Source organism: Dipteris shenzhenensis, chromosome 10 (genome assembly GCF_047967505.1).
Source record: "Dipteris shenzhenensis isolate YYH24624 ecotype China chromosome 10, Dip_SZ_1.0, whole genome shotgun sequence".
In the NCBI taxonomy this organism is placed as follows: domain Eukaryota; kingdom Viridiplantae; phylum Streptophyta; class Polypodiopsida; order Gleicheniales; family Dipteridaceae; genus Dipteris; species Dipteris shenzhenensis.
In genome coordinates, this window is record NC_141605.1 from 10,240,542 (window position 1) to 10,259,672 (window position 19,131).

The following is a 19,131-nucleotide window of genomic DNA, read 5'->3' on the forward strand; positions in this document are numbered from 1 at the left end:
GTAGTAGGAATAGTTGTTTTATGTGTTTACATTTGGTATCAGAGCCCAAGGCTAGGAGTCAGAGAGGGATCGTGGTATACGACGGATCTAGCAATGACGTACGGCTAGTTACCTGACGGGATCGACGCTGATCTACGACAAAATAAGAGGGGGCTGTTCGTAACGACGGACAGCAGGTGTGGAACGGAAGGTTGGCGCTGCCCGTAATCTACGATGGAAGCGTGAGGGATCCCGTAAGGCTGTGACGAAAGGCAGGGTAGATGGACGCACGGGTGGTGGCTCGTGAATGAGGGAGACCCTTCGATGTTGATTGTGTGTTACATTTGTGACTGACGCCAGATCAACGGAGAACCCAATGGAAGGTACTAAGAGCGTAGAGCGATTAGGCTACTGCTGACCTGCGACGGACGGACGAACACGAACAAATAGAGATACGTATCGAGGTGTTCCAACGTGCAACGCAGAGGTGACGCAGATAGGCGTGGAGCGCTAGTCGACGAACAACTGGCCCCATATTTAGGATTTGGACAGAGCACGCAAGCTATGACTGCAGACTGGTCGCAGGAGCGCAAGGGCTTGAATAGTGCGGCAGATTGTTAGCGGGATCTGCATGGAACCAAGAAGGCTGGGGTGAAATCGTTGATGACCAGGGAGCTCTCTTTGACCTCCATCAGTTTCGTGTTTTTTTTCTTCTTGATTTAGTCGGTTGATGCTCTACTTTCATAGACAGGATCTCGTGAGTGATCAGCCTGCATGAGGCTTTGATGTTGTAGCAGGGACAGATTATGCTTGAGGTTATGCGTATGTGCTACAGTTTGAGTTTGTTTGCAGGAGATTCCCTAGGATAGGGAAAAGCGCTGTTTGAGATATATGCCTGTGTCAAATGCCTGGTCAGTGTGCATGTGGGATTGCAGGTATTCCCTAGTATAGGGAATTGTGTCGGAGTGTCAGTACATTGAATTGTGTCAACTTGTAAATACAATTTTCTAGCGGTGTTTAAAAAAAAACAAAACAAAACAAAACAAACCAAAATAAAACAGAACAAAACACCCATTGAACTGAATGGAAGCAGAAGAAGGAGCTTCCAGGAGGGACCCTGGAGAATCAGGAGTCCGGCCGACCCAGCAGGTGTCGCGCCCAGTAGCTCATACTGTATCTGGCAGGATTGCATTGCTTGAGGATGCCTTGCAACAGTTATTAGCGAACAGTTACAGGCCAATGCAAGGCAGTCTGAACTTAGGAGAGCGATACACAGTACGTCTGCCAGACCTTCTTGAGAGGAGAAGGGAAAGGCTCCAATGGAACCGGAGTCTAGTGTCCATACGGTCGAGCCTAGGAAGGCTAAAGTGCCAAATATTGCCAATTACAGGCCAGAAAAGTATTCTGGTCGGATGAACGACCGTAGCTCCGATGTCATTGAGACCTGGTTACACAAATGGGACGAGGCGTTCGCCATTTGTGAAATCAGAAATGACATCAAGAAGATCCGTGAGGCCACCCACATGTTTAGTGAGGTAGCGGATCGGTGGTGGATTAAACAACAAAAAGATGATATAGCATCCACTATCTGGGAGGGGTTTAAAAGAGAGTTCAGGAAACACTTCTTACCTCCTGATGAAGCATCCCGAGCTTGGGATCAATATAGAAACCTTCGTCAGAGAAATTTATCGGTGGCAGAATACACTGATAAGTTTCGAGAGAGTGTAATGAAGGTTGATGAACCCCTGCCTCAATCAATCCAAGTGAAAGATTTCATATTTGGATTGAATGATCGAATAAAAATGGAAGTTTGGGCTAAGTACGCGAACACGTTAGATGATGCAATAGCTATAGCCCTGAACTATGAAGATGCCAAGGGCAGCAGGCCAAGTGGGTTTGCACAGGTCGGAACCCAGTATGGGTATGCGAAGAAATATGGGTTTAAGAAGAAATGGACTAGTAGAGGGAGTGGTTCTCAGCCGAGTGGTCAAGCCAAGCAGGCGAAACCAGCTGAAACTCCTAAACCAAGTACCACCATTGGAGTGAAGAGAAAAGTAACCCCAATGGCAGCCCGGGCTTGGTCTAAGTCTCCCTTAAACCCAGAACAAAGGGAAAAAGCGAGGAGAGAAGGCTTATGTTTTGGTTGCCTTCAGCCTCATCAGTGGAAGGATTGTCCACGTAACAAAGATCGTCGGATGGCTGAGATGGTGATCTCAGAATGCGACGTGGAGATGGAGGGAAGTCCCAGAGCGGAAGAGATGCAGATTCAGCTAGCAGGATCTTCTCAGAGGTTAGTACCTTGTTTGTTATGTGTGTCTGTTGCTAAGCTAGTGACGAGTGCACCTGATAACATCCTATCTAAGCCCGCAGCAACGGGGTATACAGCCTTTAATGATACGGAGTTAATTAAAATGAAAGGGCAAGTGGCCAATCATGATGTCATTGTGTTGTTTGACTCGGCGTCAACTCACAATGTGGTTAACTCCAAGCTCGTAAAGAGGCTGAAATTAAAGACAAGTCCATCTGACTATGCATATACAGTCAGGATGGCAGATGGAAGTTCAACTGAAGTATGGGACCAAAGGGTTACCCAGTTGGAGCTTCGGATTCAGGACTATGCTGAGAAGCTTGATTTTGAAATGACCAAGCTTGCTCATGCAGATATAGCCCTGGGTATGGCATGGCATTCTAGGAAGAATCCAGCCATTGATTGGAAAAAGCACGTATATCAATTCAAGATGAATGATGTGCTTTATGTCTTGCAAGGTGAGAAAGATATACCTCAGGTACCGTTGATTTCCGTGATGGAAATCCGAAAAGCTCAAGAAGAGTTTTTATTCCTTTGCACAGCATTGGTAGAGCCGGTTGATGATTCTTCGGCTAGCACGGATGTTACGCAAAGCGATGAGATGGCCAAGTTGGCTAATCTTATAACAGAGGAGTTCTCTGAATGTTTTAGGGATGAACTACCTTATGGGTTACCTCCAGAGCGGAATGCTCAGCATAAGATTGAACTGATTCCGGGGGCAGAACCTGTAAATAGGCCTCCCTATAGAATGAGTTTTTCTGAAGAGGCGGAGGTGCGTAGACAACTGGAAGAATACCTCAAGTTGGGGCAGATTCAACCAAGTTTCTCACCTTTTGCTTCGCCAGTGATATTAAAGAAGAAAAAGGATGATACGTTTCGCCTCTGTATAGATTACAGAGCATTGAATAATATCACTGTGAAGCACAGGTATCCGATGGCTCGGATTGACGATTTGCTAGATGCATTACATGGAGCCGTGATTTTCAGCAAGATAGATCTTAAGTGTGGCTACCATCAGATCCGGGTTTGAGCCGAGGATGTGCATAAAACCGCTTTCAGAAGCAGGTTTGGTCATTATGAGTTTTTGGTAATGGCCTTCGGACTTACCAATGCTCCAGCGACATTCGTCATGCTTATGAACGATTTACTATGTCCGTATATCGGAAAGTTCGTAGTACATTTTATTGACGATATCCTGATATTCAGTAAAAGTATTACTGAGCATCGTGAACACTTAAGAGTAGTGTTCGATACTTTGAGGAAAGCCAGTCTTTATATAAATAAAAAGAAAACTATACTGTGTATGGTTAGGCTTGAATATTTAGGATTCATAATTACTCCAGAGGGGGTAGAAATGGATCCAAAGAAAGTGGTTGCGATACTAACTTGGCCAATCTCTCAGAGTCTGAGCGCGCTGCGATCATTCTTGGGATTTGTCCAGTTTTATAGAGGGCATATCAAAGGATATTCCGAGATAGTATCGCCATTGACTGATCTGACCTCAGATAAAGTACCTTTTATATGGAGACAGAATCAACAAGAAAGTTTTAACACCATAAAACAAGTTGTGGTCACAAGACCGGTGTTAAAAATAGTTGATCCCCAGAAACCGTTGTTCCTAGAAACCGATGCAAGTGGCATTGCGGTGGGAGCAGTTCTCCTTCAAGAGGGAAGGCCAGTAGCCTTTGAAAGCAAGAAGCTTTCTCCCTCTCAAAGAAATTGTCCAACTCATGAATTAGAGTTGTATGCTGTTATCCATGCTTTGAAAACATGGAGGCATTATTTGTATGGTTTAGAGTTTTATGTGGATGTGGATCATGATACTCTGAAACATTTTTGTAAACAGCCTGACTTGAGGGGCCGCCAAGCTAGGTGGGCAGAGCTCATGCAGGAGTTTAATTTAATGATTCGGTACCGAAGAGGAAAAGACAATAAGGTTGCTGATGCGTTGTCTCGCATTATGCACAACCTGAGTTTCACAGTATTAGAGAGTGCTCTAATGACTGAGATTAGAGAAACTCAAAAGGTGGACGAGTTTGTCCAGAGCTTATGGCCTAAGGCTCATGTGTTAAAACCTGGGGAAAATGAAAAGGATGACCTGGCATCCAGAAAAGGCCAAACTTATGCAAGATATACCATAAGGGATGGTATGCTAGAAAGAAATGGCAAGGTTGTAGTACCTAGTCAGAATGATCTCAGGCAGAGAGTCATTCGACAGTGCCATGATAGCCCGTGTGCGGGACACCGAGGAGTCGAGAAGACATATGATCTCGTGAAGCGAGATTTCTTTTGGCCAAAGATGAAAAAGCATATTCATGAATATGTGACACGGTGTTTCTCGTGTCAGGTAAGTAAGGCCGAGCGGGTGAAGCCACCCGGACTTTTACAGTCCTTGGAAGTACCACTAAGTAAGTGGGAGAGCATTTCCATGGACTTTATTGTAGGGCTGCCTACGACACAAGGAGGGTATGATTCTATCCTTGTGGTGGTTGATCGTCTAACCAAGATGGCTCACTTCATTCCGACTAGAGAGTCTGTTAGTGCCCCGCAAGTGGCGGATTTGTTCATTAGACATATATTTCGTTTGCACGGATTGCCTAGATCCATAGTGTCAGACAGAGATGTCAGATTTACCAGTCATTTTTGGACAGCGGTATTTGAGACACTAAGGACTGAGTTGGGAATGAGTAGTGGGGATCATCCTGAGACGGATGGTCAGACGGAGAGAGTCAACCAAACTTTAGAGGATATGCTGAGGGCATGTGTCATTGAGGCAACATACGTGGGACAAGTGGTTGCCATTGTTAGAGTTTGCCTACAATGATAGAAAACATTCCTCTACAGGGTTCAATCCGTTTGAGCTGAACTATGGTTATAGACCAGCGAATCCAACTATAGTTAGAGTACCTCAGAAAGTGCCTAGTACCGCGAACTTTGTGGTTTAGATGGGGGAGATGCTAGCACTTGCGAGAGCTAATATCCGCCATGCTATGTATAGAGCCAAGGTGTATGCGGATGAAAACTGGTCTATAAGGCTATTTAAGGAAGGAGAAAAAGTTTTTCTCAGAGTTCCTTTGCACTCGAAGTCGTTAACTTCAGGAGAGTGTGCTAAGTTATCACCTCGATACTGTGGGCCGTGGTTAATTCTAAAGAAAATAGGCAAGGTAGCCTATAAATTAGAATTGCCACAGGGGTGTAAGGTGCACCCGGTTTTTCATGTTTCGCGCTTAAAGAAATTTTTACATACAGGTGACTCACTAATCGAAGGTGTGGTTTTGTTTCAGGAGATAGAGGATAATGCGAGGCGCAAACAAGCAAGAATCCTGGACCGAGGAACAATGCAAATACGAAATCGGAAGATATCCACGGTGTTGGTTGCATGGCATGGTCAGCCTCTATCCGAAGCTACCTGGGAATCCGTCTACCAGTTGCGGAGAGTGTTCCCAGACTTTATCATCGAGGACGCTGATGTCTGAAGAGGGAAGGAATGTTACGCTCTAGCCGAGGTAGCATGACCTCGGAAGAATTAGTCGACATTTTCCTTAAAGGATCTATGTTTGTAATTATTTGTTTGCGCTTCATGTAAATGATCGAGAGGGAATTAATGTAAAGGTCCTAGGTGAGGGTTGATAGCACCAGACTAGGTGGATCTAAGGCTAAGGGCCTAATGCAAGGAATGTGCCTAGGGGCAAAGGATTTTAATGCATCCCAAGAGAGGGGTGAAATGTTGCATTAGGAAGGCCCTGTGATGATGACATGTAGCATCTAGATCCATCTAGGGAGATGGGGCTTGTTGAAGCTTGAGAGAGAAGAGAATAGTGATTTTCATGTATGTTTGATTCGGAATTCTCTGTCTGCTTGAAAGCTTCAGCAAGGTTGGCTGGGTGGATTAACTCTGGTGCTACTCCCGTGATCTGTAGTAGGAATAGTTGTTTTATGTGTTTACATATAAGTTACAAGAAGAGGAAGCAGAAGAAGAAGTGCTTCTATTGTGACGAGCCAGGCCATCTTGCAAGGATTGCAGAAAGAAGAAGGTGGATCAAAAGAAGGAGGAGTCTGACTCAAATTTAGATAGTGATATTAAAACCCAAAGCTAATGTGGTAATCGGGGAATTGTTCTTGGTGACATCTCCATGTGTTACTGAGGTCAGATATGCAGACCTAGAAAAAATAGTGAAGATGTCTGACATTGAGATGTGGGTCGACGGGAGTTAGAGACCTTTGTGAAGGTGAAGGATAGCATGGAGTGCTTGGACTCTTCCAGGTGTGTGGATTTAGGGTGGATTCCATGGAGTGCCCTAGGGTTTCAAGTTTAGATGGATGCTGTAATTCAGAAGGGGGCATTACAAGATTACACAGGTTATTGATATGGTGCCTCCATGAGGTGCATAGTTTGCTTTCAAAGCAAGCTCACAAGTAGTACGGCGTTCTGATATGTACTTGATGTCATTAATTTGTGCCTTTATAGCATGCTATGGAGAGAATCTGCTCTTCATTTGTCTCAAGAAATGTCAGATTGGAAGGAATGGGTCTTCTTCGAAGGCAGAAGCGGAACTGCGGGTGCTTCTTGAAATCTCGGAAGCAGATTGCTGAAAGGTGATTATGGACAAGGTGTAGTGAAGCCAGAAGAGTACTTGCTTCAGGGCTCAGTGAGAGATGTCACCACAATGTAAATATCCTAAGTCAAAGTACAGTTGACCATTTATTTGATCATAATTAAAGAGTTTTCCATCTGGGTTAATTATGGTCAAAAGAGTTTTTATATTGGTCAAAGAATTGACTACGGTCAAAGATACTTGGCTTCGGTCAAGTAAGCCTGATCTCGATCAGGAAGACTTGGTTTATACCAAGAAGGTTAACTACAGTTAACCAAGATGTGCCAACTTCGGTTGGAGAGACTTGACTATAATTAAGGTGCCTCGACCCTTGGTCAAAGCCCCTTAATTATGATCGAGAGCGTTGACTTCGGTCAACCAGAGAATAAATATATATTTTTATATTTGTTATGTGTGCACATGTGTTCAGTGGGGACGCCCACCGTGACTAGAATTAGTCCACAGTGCATTATTTGCATGCAAAGCGCTAACAATTAATGGGTGCCATGGTGGTGCGCTTTAATTAATTGTTGGAGGTACTAGGAAGAATTATTTTCCTAAGCGCAATGGAGCCTAACAAGAATCTAGGAGGCGGTTCGTGTGACCAAGTGCTTCGAAGACTCCAGAGTTGCCCTTAGTGGCATGTAATTAGATTATGCTATGGACAGCTTCCACGCTGAACTCATGTACTGCATTTTCTCTCTGATGAATAAAAACCTTCGGGGGGGTCCAGCCCGACGATTGTCCTGGGCCCTAGTGTATCTGTTGAGAGAGGGAGAGAAAATGAGAGTGTCTTTGCTGTCTTTTACGAAGGAGGTTTCAGTTCATGGTCTAGGTTATCTGGAGATGTTCTTGGGATTTCATTTCTCGAGATGGTTCTTTTGTTGCAGACCTTGACAGAGGAAGGATGGGTTGAAATAGACACTGAGAGCATGGTGCCTGGATGGTTGCAGATTGTTCACTCATTATGAGGGGGACAGTTCGAAGATGGTGGCATCTGGATTGCTTGAGTTCGAAGGCGGGAACGTGACTAAAGGTGGTGGTGCCATCTGGTGCTACTTTGGATGGACCTGTGTGGACTTGGAGGAGCAAGAGCCATTGGTTGAAAAATCCAAGAAACGGAATTGATATCGAGTTGTTCTAGTGGGATTCATCATGGGAGTTGCTGGGGCACCGTCATTGATGTGTTGGCATCGGGCCAAGATGTGTTAGTGAGAGGTGGTGTTGGAAAGGTCACCTCCCCATCTATAAGCCCCCAAATGAGGAGAGCATGGGGGAGGGAGACCTAGGGCAGGATATGCCTAGAGAAGTGAGAGAGAGGGGCCTGCCATATGAGCAGCAACTCACAGCATGGAAGGGAGCCATTTTGGGAGTGTGGATCAGCACTAGGGATAAAGCGAGTGGCAGATGCAAGTCCAGGAGCAGATCAGTGGCTGCTTGGAGCTCCAGAGGTAGGAAAAGAAGCGCAGCATATGGCGGCGGAAGTCTTGAAAGAGTCAGCCATAGGACAGGCCTGGTTAGGGCTGGTTGGAGGCATCCAACCAGGGCAAGTCATGGGCAGACAATGAGCTGGGCCCTGCATACAAGAAGGGCTGCTAATGGGCAGTGCCCTGCCCTGATAGGGCTGGGCTGGCTGGTCCGCTGGCCAACCAAGTTGGCCAGCACACAGCCCCAAAAAGGGGTGCCCACAGCCCAATAAAAGGGCCATGTGGGGTCGGTTTTATGACAGGCTGAGATGCCCAGCAAGGCAGTAAAAGTCGGTCAGTTTGAAGGGGTAAAAGGAGGCCCCTTGTGCCTCAGTTATGCATCCAGCAGACCAGCAAGAGTTGGAGCAGAAGGAACAGCCAGAGCCCCTTCCTTGGGCCTACATCCAGGAGGCAAAGGAAGAGCAAAGGAGCTGCAGACTTAGCTCTACACAGGGCTGAACCCTAGGCTGTCTACAAGGGCAGCAAGGTGCTGAGATCTGGAGAGAGAGTCTACATACGCTCGAGATGGAGCACGCGGGCTCAGAGATGTAGGGGTATTCGGCAGATAGTAGAAGATCCTTGTGGTAAGATCAGAGGACCACGATTTGTTGGGATTCTGGATCTATTGTGTCCATAGCTTTGGACGGAAATATATTGTTTTGGTGGATTCTCTATCTGTCTTGGATCATTGTCTATTTGCTAGTCTGCACGTCTTTGTGAAGCACATTAAGTTAAGAAGTTTGTGATTCCACCCCCCCCCCCCACACACACACACACACACACAGTGGGAGCTCCTGGGATATTCAATCAGTCTTCCGCTGTGCGTACCCTTTCTTGGTCGATTTCTAACATCTAAATCTCATGTGAGCCTGCCAATCTTAATCTCAGGGCCCCCTATCGTTGCTGGAATAATAATCCGGAGACTAGCATTCCAGGCACATAACAGTCTAGTAGCCCACAATTCTTCTACAGCAGCCCCTGTTGCTTCCATTGCCTCGATGAGCCGGTCCTTCTGTTTGATGTAGTAGTTGGATTTTAGTGGGATTACTTATAAACACAGATTTAAACTGACGAGGCCTTTTTGTGAATGCAGCATATCAAGGCGATCATTACTGCAGAAGAGGTATCTCTCATGTTGTGAAGTTTTTCCTTGTGTTCTCAAAGTCTATTTCTTGAGCTATTTGCTCTGACACTTGCACATTTTAAACAACAGGTTCTTTTGCGTAATCCAACAGATGAAAATGTCATTCCAATAGTGGAGGAGCTTTGTCGCCGCCTGCCAATGAAGCGTGATGTGCAGCATTTCGATGGACTGGATTTGGTGGCTAATAGGAGTGCTGAAGGCAATCTAGTGGAGCCACCAAAATTAAGACTGCCCTCAAAATCTCGTCAGTCAGGGAACCAAGATATTGAAGAAGGTGGGTCGAACCAATCTTTGAAGGTGCATAAATCCTGTTGCTGTGCAGTCTGTGCCCATGTATAGTAAGTAGGGAATGCACTTCCAACTGCCACAGTAAAGTGCTGGTTGAAGATAGAGGCCCCTTCTGAGATGTGTTTCTTTTGGTTTGGTGTCCAGAAGCACCATTTGAGTTCAAGGCTTTGGAGGTAGCTTTAGAAGCCATCTGCAGTTTTTTGGATGCTAGGACAACTGAGCTTGAGACTGCAGCTTATCCTGCTCTTGATGAGCTCACATCAAAGGTGAGTTGTGAAGAATCTTCCTGTGTTTCTGTAAATTCCAAGCATAAGTGTGTGCCTTAAGGCTCCTGGTGCGCAAGAAATCTTGAAGGTCTGATTTTACAGTGTAATAACACTTTAGAACGGATACTGCAGAATTGTGTAGGAATGTGCATGCTTGCGTTTTTATGGTAGGCGGCAGGCCAATACAACGGTGTGGGTTGACAGAAATCTGTGTTTTAATTGGCAGTCTAACGATTTAAGTATGCTAGGCTAACTGTTAGCTATGTCTTGGCTTCAAATTTACAGATCAGTAGCCGCAATTTAGATCGTGTTCGTAAGTTGAAGAGTGGGATGACAAGACTAACAGCACGGGTGCAAAAGGTAAGTATTTCACGGGTGAAGTCTACTCATGAAATTAGTATGGAAGATCAATCTTCCTAGCTTCTTAATTTCAGTAATACTTTCAAGGCCTGCAGAATGCTTTTTTACCTTAACACACTCATTTGTAACTTCAACACCAAAGATAGTGTATATGGCATAATGGGGCAAGAGAGAAATAGCATAAGTTTGTGAGCTAGGCTGTCCAATAGAGATAGAAAGTTAGTTGTATTAACGTCGATTTGTGGGCCTACGAGACAAAGTACAATCAAGAATGTAACTCATACAAGCCATTGTGAGCTAAAGCAAAGGGCTCGCTAAGGCACTTGCTGAGTGCTAAGCTAATAATAATCTCAAATCCCAGACATGCAAAGCTAGTGCTCCAAATACATATTTGGGTGCCATGGAAGCTCTCCGATGAGATGCAAAGATGTCTCGTATCTGCGTCTGTCGAGCTCTTTATTTCAAGGCATATTCTATCTTTCCATCTTGTGCTCCATAATTTTGTGGAGAGGGGTAGTTTTTACACATTTATTTTCAGTGCAACCAGCATACGAACTTTGTTTATCAGGGGAGGGTAAAGAAGTCTTACTTGGATAATCAATGGTTGTTTTCAAGATTTTGGATTTTGCTTGTATTCCACAAATTTCTTGCCATCTATGATTTGATGGCTTCCAAAAATAGTGGTTGTGTGTGTGTAGGTACGGGATGAATTGGAGCAGCTCTTGGATGATGATGGTGATATGGCGGATCTTTTCCTTACTAGAAAGCTAGTAAGCTCAGCTTCGCCTGTAGGTGGCTCATTTGCCCCCAATTGGGTGGCAGCTTCTCCAACTATTGGATCTAGGATTTCTCGAGCTAGTAGAGCTAGTGCTGGAACTTGTGGTTCAGAAAATGATGTTGAGGAGCTTGAAATGCTACTGGAGGTTGGTTTTCCCATGTTTTTGGCAAATGTTTTTTTTTCTTGAATTGCCTTTTGAAACCGTTTTGAAGATGTTATTTGACTAGATCTGTACTTTGTTGTTTGAACGGTCTGCTTCATAGGAATGGCATACACACAGTAAAACCAACGCATAATTTTACTAGACTCATTTATTGTAGTTTTTGAACAAAAGATATGTGCTGAAGTGCATGTTAGTTTTTGTTCCATTTAAAATTGCAGTTGATTCAAAGTATGCTTGTTTTCCTATATGAGATATAGAGTTTTACTTTGCTAGGAGTAATCTATGACTGGGTTTCAAGGTTCAAATCACTGAAATTAGGGGCCTTGCAAGAGAGACAATGGAGCGAGTTTGGAAAAGAGGACTACGTTATTTTTATTTTTTATTTCTCTCTTTTACTGATAATTTAATTTAAAGTTGCTTACAAAATCCTTTCTTTCCTTTGCTCTTTTGCTTGCTTGATCAAAATTTTAATTTGTAAGATTCGATATATTCTTGTATATATAAGTGGACTAACCTAGCAAAAGCAGAAGAGAAGGGCCATATCATGGATGATGTCAGCGAGATGGGGACGCAATGGCAAAATCAAGACCGTAGCCAAGATCTTATAGGCGGTGTCTAGAAGGATGATAGGGTGCCACTACTGAATATTTGATTTGTCTTCCTCTTTCAAGATCACACAAATCCAGCCATGATTGAGCAACTAGGGGAGCTGTCCGGAGTCGAAGGTCTCTTGGAACTGCAAGGGAGCATGAATGCTCTTCGAAAGTCACTTGAAGGACGGGGTTAGGCCATCTCACCTATTCACTCAGCCCTCAAGAGATTCTTGAGATGACCACTTCATTCTATCGATAGTTGTTTCAGTCAAAGGTGGAGTTCCCATGGGTTCTTGCAACCCTAGCAGTCAATTTGGGCACACAATCCTGCAGTGGTCTCCCCAGGCATCAGTAGGCGGGTGGATGCCCCATTCACATATGAGGAGCTCTTGAAGGCCCTCAAGACCCTCCTTCAAGTGCCACTGCTGCTCTCATCATGTAGTCACTGAAGCTGGGCCCTTTTGAGGGTTTGGAAAAACTGTCAGGTTATCCTGTCTCCCTGATGAACCCAGCATACTCTTGAAGAGTGACATCAGAACTCTTGTTCGTGGATCTCTGTGGCCTGTAGGTCAAGCTACATACTCTTGTATTTGTTTGCAAGCCATTGATAGATTGGGTCTTGCTCCATAAATCTCTCTACGGAGACCACATCTCAGTTCTTTCTCTCGCTTTTGAATCTTTAAAGTGCCTGCGACGATTGAAGTGTAGTAGTACCCCTCTAGATCGTTTCTACTATGTACTTGGCCCATTCGTCTTGCGGGTAAACATTGGCTTGCTAGACCTCCTCCTTTTTTAGCAATGCATCGAGAATCTGCACGCCTTCGGGGGGGAGTCCACAACTGGGCTGCTCTAAGTGAAGCACTCGTCCTCCTTGCCAAAATGCCATGGCTCCACCTTTGTGCATGGCCCAATCCCCAACAATCCATCATTTTGTCATCTCAGGAAAAGTGGAGGCCACCTAAGAGTCTAGAGAACTGTGCCTCATGCCAAGGATCGCTTCCAAGTACTACGCAGTAACGAAGGCATCACCGACAACTCTAAATTGTTGAAGTCTCTTCTAGCAAGCCGTGAGTCTACATCCAGAAGGCTCTTTGTGAGAAAGATCGCCATACACATTTAGGATCTTGATCCTAAAGTCTCCCATCCTTGAGTCAATCCACATTACAAGTCCTTCAATGAGCTCTCCTTGATCATACACATCTGGGGATAGCTTTTAGGGTATTGCAATACAAACCTCCTGCTCCAAACCAATGCTGGGGAGTAGATCTCTGGGTCTCTCCTCGAGAGGAGACGACATTGTTGCCTAACGTCTGAGGCTGAGAACATACGCTCTTGAATCATGAGGATGTCAACCGCCCTCCCACCAAAGCCCATTGCAACTCATGGTATTGGTTGGGGCTACTGATATGCATGGTCATGATGCAAGTTCCAAGGAGGGGGGCATGGCAGACAAGGTCTTCTTGTGTGTAGAGCCTGTGTGACGATCGTGGACTTTTATGACTTTGGGGCCGTTTTGAAGGAGACTAGTCTATGTTTGTGCGACAGCGATCCAAAGATGTGATTAGCACTTTTAGTGCCCGTGCCCAGTGCATCAAGAAAGAGGTTTCCACCTCTGGCCTGCTGGTGTATTAATTTAATGGCCAATAGTTTACTTCAGGGCTCAAACGAATCACTGCTACTACTAGACCATAGCCTCGTTTGCAAATGTTGGGTTTCCATACCATACGTGTATGGAACTAACTATGTGAGAAGTAGGAAATACGAAGACGAACATAGTTTTTCCATACGTGTATGGAAAAAACTATGTGAGAAGTAGGAAAGACGAAGATGCGGGAGGGGGCGGGGATGACCATGGGGAGGGTGGTGAAGGTGATCACCGGCTCTAGTACTGAGGCAATGGGGCTGGTGGGGAAGAAAAGGAAGCGCTAGGGGGTGGAGGGGGAAGAGGAGGAAGGGGGAGAAACAACTTGAGGCGAGGACCTTGAGGAAGCAAAGGAGGGCATGATGGGCGGATTGGGAGGGGCTCCTCTCTTGTACTTGGGATTGGGGTAATCTCCCGAGTCGGATGGAAACCTTGAGGCACTGATGGGAGAGGGTCTGTCGAAATATCCTAAAAGACCTCATCCTCAAGTGTCGAGGGGCATCCTGAGGGGGCCCTCTTTGTTTGCTTTGCTTGGGTGGCCCTCTCCATTTTCTTTCCTTGGGTGGGGTAGGGTTGGTGGGGTTCTCGTGCTTGACGTTTATGGTTCTTCGTACCTGGTTTTCTTTGGTCCTTGCGAATCCAAATCCCTTCGATGGCTCTACCCAAGGGGTCTATGACTCATGCTTCTATGTGTTTGGACAGAGTGGGGCGCTTGACGTGCACCTGGACAAGGCAGGCTCTCACCAAGTGTCCCATTTGTCAACATATGAGGCACAGTCCCGAGAGACCTTGGACTCGCCCTCGTCCAAGGTCTCCAAAAGGATCTCCTTGGACATGCACTCTTGGTACTTGACGATTACCCTCAGCTGTGAAACCTCGTCACCTGCAAGGATTGCGCTTGCTGTAGGTGGAGACTCGAGCATGGTACCGAAACAAGTTCTGATGGGAGGCAATATGGACCAGTACTCCTTCGAAGGCTTGGGAAACAAAGCGGCACTGGGAACAGGGGCACATTATGTGTCGTATTTATATCATTAATTGTGAAACCATGGTACCATGGTATGAAGAACGCTAGATGTGAGGCGAGGAAAATAGGACTCTGCTCTACTAGGGTCTGGGTAGTGTCAGGGGAACTTAAGAAAGACACCTCTTCCATAGATGGCGACCTCGTGAATGAGGGAGTCGCCATAAGTGCTGCTCTAGCGAGACCAAGTTTCTTTGCCAGGATTATGATTCCCAAGGAAATGAAGTGAGAATGAAGGGAGGGATGGATTATGAAGAAAAAGGGATAGAAAAGGGAGGAAAGGAGAGGGGAGACGGCGAGCTGTAACCACCCAAAAAATCCTTCCTGGGCTGGCAAAAAAATGCCATCATAGATAGAGAATAGGGGGGATAAGGCCGCTCGAGGCTGCTGGCCTGGCCCCTTAGCAAAAAGGCCTTGCTGCAGTCCTATGAGTCCAGCTAAATGCCTGCTTCAAAATGGGCCGAGGGAAAGAAGCCAGAAAGAAATAGTGACTCCAAACGACAGCTGGGCAGCAAGAGCGGGGGGTAGACCCTCGGGCTGTTTGAATCAGACCTGGGGAAGGGGAGGCTGCAGGGGTGGAGAAAGGAGGAGGAGCGGAAGGTTCCTCCTTCAGCAACACTGGCTTCGCTTTTGCTTATTAGAGCTCTGGCATCCACTGCTGCTCCAATCTCAGGGAGAGAGACAATGAGGTGGCATGAGCAAGAGGCAGCGGAACAGGAGGAAAGGCAAGCGGGTTGTGTGAAAGAGGAAGAGAGGGAGGTGGTAGATCAGGTGAATGTTGGAGAAATAGGGTCAATGTCCCACCTGTGAGCCTCCAAATAAGGAGTGCTCAAGGGGTTGACACCTCAGCATGCATGAGGGTATATGAATCTGTAGGGGGAAGGGATGAGTCTGCCATCATATGGGCAGCTAATGATAGGACAAAAGCATGATGGTAACTGGGCTTGTACAGCGGTACACATGAGCTGAAGGAGTGTGCAGCATTAGAAGGGAAGAAGGGCTGGGCTGCATTACTTTGTACACAGGAGAGCTCTTGCAGGGAAATTCAGAAGTCTGCAGCACATCTAGGTGCATACCGATTTGTTCCATTATGAATGGCATGGTGTGAGTCTATCCTTTGGGCACTTTTTGAGTAGGTCTTTTCCCCTACGAGATGGGTGTATAAGCGAAAAAGGAAATTAGGTTGCGCCATTGATCGATACAAGGCACAAAAGGCTATGCTTAGAAAAAGGCATAGATTATGAGCAGGTGTATTTGTGATTACTTGGGGAAATCAGGTGGTGCCATTGATCGGTACAAGGCACGATTGGTCACAAAAGGCTATGATTAGAAAAAGGGCATAGATTATGAGCTGATTCAGCAAATAATGGCAGATCTACTCACCAAGGCACTACCCAGAGAAAGGTTTGAAGCTTTTTGCAAAGCTTTAAGCTTACTTCCTTTTTGTGATTGATCCATTTGTACATATTCACACCTTCACTATAAGGGGGATTTGCTACCAACTGCCATGTGGAGTAATTCTGACCAGGAAATTTCTCGATATAGCTGTCTGCTGTAGTCTCCATTTTTGCAAGTCTCTTCAGCCAAATGGCTCTGATACTAACCAAAAAAGCTAGATCTTATATAGTTCAAGTTTACATTACTGCAATGGATACACACATTGAATATATGAACTCTAGATTTTTTGCAAGGCAAAAAATTGGACTATATTGCAGTAAAACAAATAGACTTATGGATGCTCGAAGGCCTACGGGCATTGTAGTCTGCTTTAATCAGAACTAGTACACCATGAGTTCTCAAGTCTTTGAAGGGCACATGCCTAAATATGACGACATAGCCTAGGAGCCATCATGGCTCCTGTAAAGCTGCATGGGCAGCTTCGATGTATACCCAGATTCATGCAACTCATCAATGGTTGCCATCTCACTTTTGCTTCACACTATTCTCTAATTTGAATCTAGAGAACTCAACTGTTATTGCGTCACTTGTTTGTTTTCATGGATCAACATGGTCATCATTATCTTACAAGTGACATTGGTCTTTGTGAGATCTTATGTAAGGAATCAGGCTAACTATGAACGCCTCTGGCCAATTTTTTTTGCCGAAAGTGCTGTTGGGTGACATTAATCATCTGGAAGAGAACAATAGAAAATATGTGAGAGTGGTGGCAGCATTCTTACCAGCTGTAATATTAATGGTCTCTAATGGTGTAGATGGGATCTCATTTGCAGGCATACTTCATGCAGATCGATGGAACTTTGAACAAACTCATAACAGTTAAGTACATGCTCCACGTGTGCTTATGGGATAATAATGATGCAAAATAAATAATGAGTGATGTTTGGCATGGCACATTGACTCTGTCTTGATGTTGCTCAGCTTCGGGAGTACATTGATGACACGGAGGACTACATCAATATTCAGGTCAGCAAAGAATGATCAGTTCAAGTAATTGAAGCACTTTTGCACTAGTTTTGGAAATAGTTGGAAATAGTGTTTTTACTGGACTTATGAAATGCTTGCAGCTAGATAATCACCGGAACCAGCTTATCCAGGTAAAATACGGAATCAATGCATGGTTCTATAGCTGTGCTTACAGTCTGGAAATTGGAAGCTTTCTCTTGTTATAATCTTGCCTGTAAAGGAAGGTACCTTCAAGAGCTGGGTATTAATGCATACACAGTATAAGGGGGTTCTACCTTCTCTAAGAAATGGCAAAATCTTAAATCCAGCTTGAACTTGTTTTGAGTGCGGCAACTGTGGTCATGGCAATATATGCAACCGTGGCTGGAATTTTCGGCATGAATATTCCTTATCCCTGGAATGGTGGTCATGGCTACGTATTCAAATGGGTAAATATTGTCAGATTCCTTTCCATTAAAGCCTTATTGGTCTACATGCTTGTTTGGTGCAATAGTTGACGTAGCCTCTTCCTGGTTAAGCATTTTTGGCTACTTTCAGGTGGCTTTGTTGTTCTCTCTCCAGATGGCTTGTTATGCTGACACATTTGTAAAATTTGTGCAGGTGGTTCTATTGACTGGAGTAGTGTGTCTCATCCTTTTCTCTGCTATTATGTTTTATGCCCGCTACAAAGGGCTTATAGGCAACTAAAAGTCCCTGTTTTGATTTTATCTTTTTCTGGCAAATTCATACTATTTGTTGTAATGATCACGTAATGGAGGGTCCTTGTACTTTTTCCTTCTCTTCTTTATGTTTATGTTTATGTTCTGGATGTGCAATCTCATTTGAGGTGCTCCATGTTTTTTAAATGTTACCTTCGGGCAAGAGCAGGTGCTTCTCTTAGCTCATCCATCAAATGAAAGAGAGTTGTAGAGATTTGTGCAAAAGATGGGAAGCAGAATTTTGTGTACATAATTGTTTAACAAGGAATTGATTTACTTTTCTTTGGAAAGTAGTCACATACTGAAATTCTGAAAATTTCACATGGGGAAAGCTTGAGTAGGGGGCCTTATACTCATATGGAAATCATTTAGGCTAAAATGTACGAGAGCATGCTCATAAATGGCCACCTCACTTTGACTACAGGTAGGTTGCCATTGAAATGCAGCAGCAGAAGTATGAAAGAAAGGGAAGTAGCTCTTGCCAATTTGATACATACTGGTTGATGACTCAATCACTAGGATCATTGCTGATGCTTGCATGGATCTTGTTTCTGCTTCATACCTCTGCATTGAAAGGAGCAGGTGGCCATGTTCTCAATGCAGTGCTGCTAGCTACTCTTAACTTTTGAATGTTGAAACATTTCATGAACTGAGACAATTGAGTGAAGTGGAAGGAAGGAGAAACAGAAGCGTTAAGAAGAGGAAAAGAGGAAATGAATGAGAGATCATATGAGCTCTCCACGCATCCTTTTGGAGTGGGAAGAAGCTGATCCTTGGTTGAATGACTTGGAATGGTCCAAAACTCCCACAAGAAGGAAGGCGAAAGAGACGTGTGAAGAGGAGGAAAAGAGGAAATGAATGAGACATCATATGAGCATCCTTTAGAAGTGGGAAGAAGCTGATCCTGGGTTGAATGACTTTGAGCTCGTCGTACCATGTCTAGAGTTTGAACAATGAGAACATTTTAGGCCATTATAGAGCAATTGCCTTCGATGCTCACGTTCATCTCTGCTCATCAGTGGAGAACTCTACAAGCATGCTTTGGGAGTAAGATTCCCATGTGTAGTCCTTGGGTGTTGCGTTTGTGGAACATTATTGGAAAAGTGGTTTTGCAGGAAGATTTACACTATGATACATACTCTCTGCTCATCAGTGGAGAACTCTACAAGCATGCTTTGGGAGTAAGATTCCCATGTGTAGTCCTTGGGTGTTGCGTTTGTGGAACATTATTGGAAAAGTGGTTTTGCAGGAAGATTTACACTATGATACATACAAGGCCAAAAACTTAACCCTAAACATCATTAGTATCAACAAGGGGCACACACGTGCCTACAACACTGTCCCCAAATGGTTGAGTAGAACTCGAGTTGATCCGCTTTCAAAGGGCCTTAAAAATGAAACTT

The 19,131-nt window shown here is 44.8% G+C and overlaps 1 protein-coding gene across 2 annotated transcripts in view; it reads left to right on the forward strand.

Moving 5' to 3' along the window:
* Positions 1–17,932, forward strand: part of MGT9 (magnesium transporter 9) — a 36,275-nt gene extending 18,343 nt beyond the window's left edge. For both annotated transcript variants that reach the window (XM_087380016.1, XM_087380017.1), the window contains 10 exons: positions 9,442–9,471; positions 9,562–9,766; positions 9,925–10,046; positions 10,332–10,406; positions 11,105–11,329; positions 16,838–16,882; positions 16,986–17,030; positions 17,132–17,161; positions 17,339–17,458; positions 17,631–17,932. In XM_087380016.1, coding sequence (XP_087236142.1) covers positions 9,442–9,471; positions 9,562–9,766; positions 9,925–10,046; positions 10,332–10,406; positions 11,105–11,329; positions 16,838–16,882; positions 16,986–17,030; positions 17,132–17,161; positions 17,339–17,458; positions 17,631–17,717 — 984 coding nt within the window. In that variant the 3' untranslated portion in view covers positions 17,718–17,932. The remainder of the gene's footprint in view (positions 1–9,441; positions 9,472–9,561; positions 9,767–9,924; positions 10,047–10,331; positions 10,407–11,104; positions 11,330–16,837; positions 16,883–16,985; positions 17,031–17,131; positions 17,162–17,338; positions 17,459–17,630) is intronic.
* Positions 17,933–19,131: the final 1,199 nt, after the last annotated feature.